The sequence below is a fragment of the Athene cunicularia genome, assembly GCF_003259725.1.
Source record: "Athene cunicularia isolate RWA chromosome 5 unlocalized genomic scaffold, athCun1 chr5_part2, whole genome shotgun sequence".
NCBI lineage: Eukaryota > Metazoa > Chordata > Aves > Strigiformes > Strigidae > Athene > Athene cunicularia.
The window spans coordinates 99,936-103,319 of NW_020799102.1; the positions used below are offsets into that span (position 1 = coordinate 99,936).

Sequence of the window (3,384 nt, forward strand, 5' to 3'; positions counted from 1 at the left end):
AAGAGACAGGAGGAGGAAAGAGGGGACAGGAGGAAAGAGGGGACAGGAGGAAAGAGGGGACAGGAGGAAAGAGGGGACAGGAGGAAAGAGGGGACAGGAGGAAAGAGGGGAGGGAAGGGTAGGTTCAGCAGTGCATCCCTCTACTCTTCTTCCCAAACCATGTTTAGGATTTACGTCTCTCAGAGAGAAGCAAAGCACCATTGTACCACACACAAGCAAACAAAGGGCAATCCAATTTTTTGGGGCAAGAACGCCAAACTACAAACAGATAATCCTTGATTTAAGGAATTAGGCTTGGCAGTGCAATTACAAGTCTTTGAGGACTAATCACTTGAATTGCTAATAGATTTAAACTTTAAATTCACCTCAGACTCCTCTTCAATTTTCTGGCTTTCCACCTGCAGGAGATCCAGCAAGGTCTGAGGATGCATTGCTGCTGAAAATTTCTCTGAGGAAACAAAAATAGCAGCAGAGCAAAACATTAAACACAAAAGAGGGAAAATTCTTTAGCACACAGCCCTGTCACCTTCCTGCCTTGGAAACTGTTGATGCAAGGATAAAATCTGAAAGAACCTTAGATACTGATGCACTAGGGTTTTTTTGCTGGGGTAGCATCTTTGATCTGTCTAACGAATTTGATCAGGAAAAAGGAGAATATAGATTTTATATGCAGCAGAAATAGAGATTTTACACGCAGCAGAAATACAGATTTTACACATAGCAGAGTCATTTCTATCACCACCCTCAAGAGTTTCTCTGCTCAGTATGGCCAAGGTAGGCAGAAGCAAAAGGGAAGGATGTTGCACTAACTACAACCCACATGTCTCCATCGGAAAGCGTGCAAGGTTTGCAAACACTCACCCAGCTTTGCCTTTTGCTCTTTACACCGCTCAGCCAGCTTCTGCAGCTCTTCGTATCTGTTAGAGAGGTCGGTGCGCCCCGTCTCCAGTGGTGCCTGGAATTTCAGGTTCTGCTCGGCCAAGCTGCGGTTGGCAGCAAGGGCCATCTCCCTTTCCAGCTGCAGCTCCTGAACCTGCAGATGGAAATGTCACAATCACAGAATCCCAGAATCATCTGGGTTGGAAAAGCCCTTGAAGATCCTCCAGTCCAACCATGACCCTCACACTGACCGTTTTCAACTCCACCAAAGAAATTCACTGGGCACACTGCTGGCTCCTGTTCAGCCGGCTGGCAATCAACCCCCCCCCGGTCCCTCTCTGACTGGCAGCTCTCCAGCCACTCCTCCCCAAACCTGTAGCGCTGCTGGGGGTTGTTGTGGCCCAAGTGCAGAACTCAGCCCAAGTGCTAACAAAGCCCAGACTGTGTCAGGCTACGCCCACACGTACCTCCTGGGACTCCAGGGCCAGACGCTCGATCTCCTCTGCATCTTCCTGCAGCTCCCTGAGCTCCTCCACTGTCCGGTTCCTCAGGGTGTCCATCCTTCTGCAGGAGCTGCAGCCTCCCTGTGTGGGGGAAAGGAAATTCAATAAAGACGAGGTTTGCTAAAGCTAACTGCAAATAGGTACTAATCCTAATAGGGGTTTAAACCCAGTTTTGCTAATCTGCTTGAAACAGCTACGCCAGACATTCCTCTATAAAGAATCAGCAAGACTAAGAAGGAAAACAGGACATATCTCCTCAATCCTGCTTTAGCAACTGACTTTCCTTTTCGCAGTATGTTTGAAAGGATTTCTTGTGTGTGTCAGCCAGTTTTGTCAGGGAAACACCTACTCACAGCCACTTGATTGCAGGGCGATGTCACCCTGACTTTCAAACTCCAGCTGGCTCTCCCTGCACTGTCCCATTCCAGATTCCCATTCTGCTGAGGAAAACTCCTGGATCTGTTTGCATCCACTGTGCCCACAGCCCATGTTACCAGTGGGATCACCATCACCACCTGCATCTTCCCATACCTCACCACCTCTCCAGTTCCTTGGTTCCCTCCTCATATGATGCATTTTTTTTTTCTTGTGTTTTCCTTTCTAGCTATATGGTGCCATCACTTCCCCTACTTATTGCTGCTACCCTTAGGAAACATTAAGCGATGGCTTTATTCATATGAACTTGATGCAATACATGTGATGTTAAAAATGGGCAAAATATTACTAAAATCAGGAAAATAATGGATTTTCTGTACTATGTCTGTGACTTATTCCAAATAATCTTGGTTGTCTGATAATATTTAGCAAATATCAGGTCTTGTCACAGGTTCTATGATGTGGGATGCAATTATGTGGGAAAACAGTAAAAAATAGGTGAGAAACACAGGAGCTGAGCACTCCCACCGGGAGGGAAAGGGACATACCAAATGGCCAATGGGGATTTCAACGTTGTCCTAACTGCTCGTGGCTCTTCTACCTTTCACCCGGGTGAAACATCCCAACGATATCGCTCTGGGAACGTTGCATCAGCCTCTGCACGTAACACAGAATGACAAGGTAAGGCTCAGGGTTACCAAATCTCTTCACCCAAGATCCAGCCAAACCTGTCCAAGTAAAAACCACCTAAAAGCTGGAAAATGAGCTCCCTTACTACATACATGTGTATGTAACTTCATAACTGTGCAAACAGAAATAAAGCTATGTTTGATGGGTTTTTTGTTATTAATGAGGCTCACAGCATGTAAAAGGAAAAAAAAGTAAGAATAGTGGCAAACAAGAAGTTCAATCCGTGCCACTGTGCGGGTGCTAAGGCCACGGATGGTCTGTGGGAAGTGTCTAAATAGTCTCCAGGAGGGTGGATGCAAAGAGCCAGGCACCAGCACAGGGCAGGGGCTCTCGCCTCCCAGATCTCACCAGTTTTCAGCAGCGTTCCAATAAGACACAACCACCGAGTCAACACCTTGTCTCTCTGAAGAGCAACACGTGGGGTCCCCGTGGCTTGGAAAGGCTGTGTGCCCCGGTGAGAGGCTGCCCGCAGGAGTGCCGCACGCCGGTCACCGTCTCGGTGCTTTGTCCCCGGTTAGGAAGAGCCCACCCCTCAGCCCCGGCGGTGCCCGCCCAAGGCCTCCACATCCCACCACCCTGCGGGAGCGCGGAGCAAGGCCCAACCGGGGCCGCTCTCCCACCGGGACACGGCGGAGGCTGCTCCGCCAACGCCAGGCCAGTCCTGGGCTGTGGAGGGAACGGCAACCGGGAGGCCAAGACCCACGAAGAAGCGGAACGGGTTTGCTCCCGGTACAAGGCCTGGCCCGGTATGGCCTGGCCTGACTCGGCCGAGCCTCCCCCCCTCGCTCTGGCGGGAGGTCCCGGCGGATAACGACTGCAGCCGTCCACCGGAGGGGCTGTGAAGGCCTCCCCTCGCAAGGCACGAAAGGAAGGGACTGGTTACCGGCCCCGCCGCCCGCCCGGCACTCACCACGGCTCAACGGGAACCCTCCCTTCG

At 50.6% G+C, this 3,384-nt stretch overlaps 1 protein-coding gene across 3 annotated transcripts; it reads right to left on the reverse strand.

Annotated features, from left to right (window-relative positions):
* Positions 1–123: 123 nt before the first annotated feature.
* VPS37C (VPS37C, ESCRT-I subunit) lies at positions 124–3,384 on the reverse strand. 3 transcript variants are annotated; one of them, XM_026850322.1, is made up of 5 exons: positions 3,358–3,384; positions 2,306–2,414; positions 1,347–1,463; positions 862–1,033; positions 124–448 (listed from the first exon to the last, which is right to left on the reverse strand). In XM_026850322.1, exons 3-5 carry the CDS (start codon positions 1,437–1,439, stop codon positions 324–326), a joined length of 390 nt encoding a protein of 129 aa, XP_026706123.1. In that variant the 5' UTR covers positions 1,440–1,463; positions 2,306–2,414; positions 3,358–3,384; the 3' UTR covers positions 124–323. The 3 variants fall into 3 exon arrangements, with proteins under 3 accessions (XP_026706123.1, XP_026706119.1, XP_026706120.1); XM_026850318.1 differs by having other exon boundaries at positions 126–448; positions 1,347–1,462; positions 3,331–3,384; XM_026850319.1 differs by lacking the exon at positions 3,358–3,384 and adding an exon at positions 3,276–3,298 and having other exon boundaries at positions 126–448; positions 1,347–1,462.

Excerpts from the sequence above, each read along its gene's own strand:
- VPS37C (XM_026850322.1), bottom strand. The coding sequence starts at position 1,439 with ATGGACACCCTGAGGAACCGGACAGTGGAGGAGCTCAGGGAGCTGCAG. Across the intron at positions 1,034-1,346 it reads TGGCCCTGGAGTCCCAGGAG|GTTCAGGAGCTGCAGCTGGA; the intron begins GTACGTGTGGGC and ends TTCCATCTGCAG. Across the intron at positions 449-861 it reads AGAGCAAAAGGCAAAGCTGG|AGAAATTTTCAGCAGCAATG; the intron begins GTGAGTGTTTGC and ends TTGTTTCCTCAG.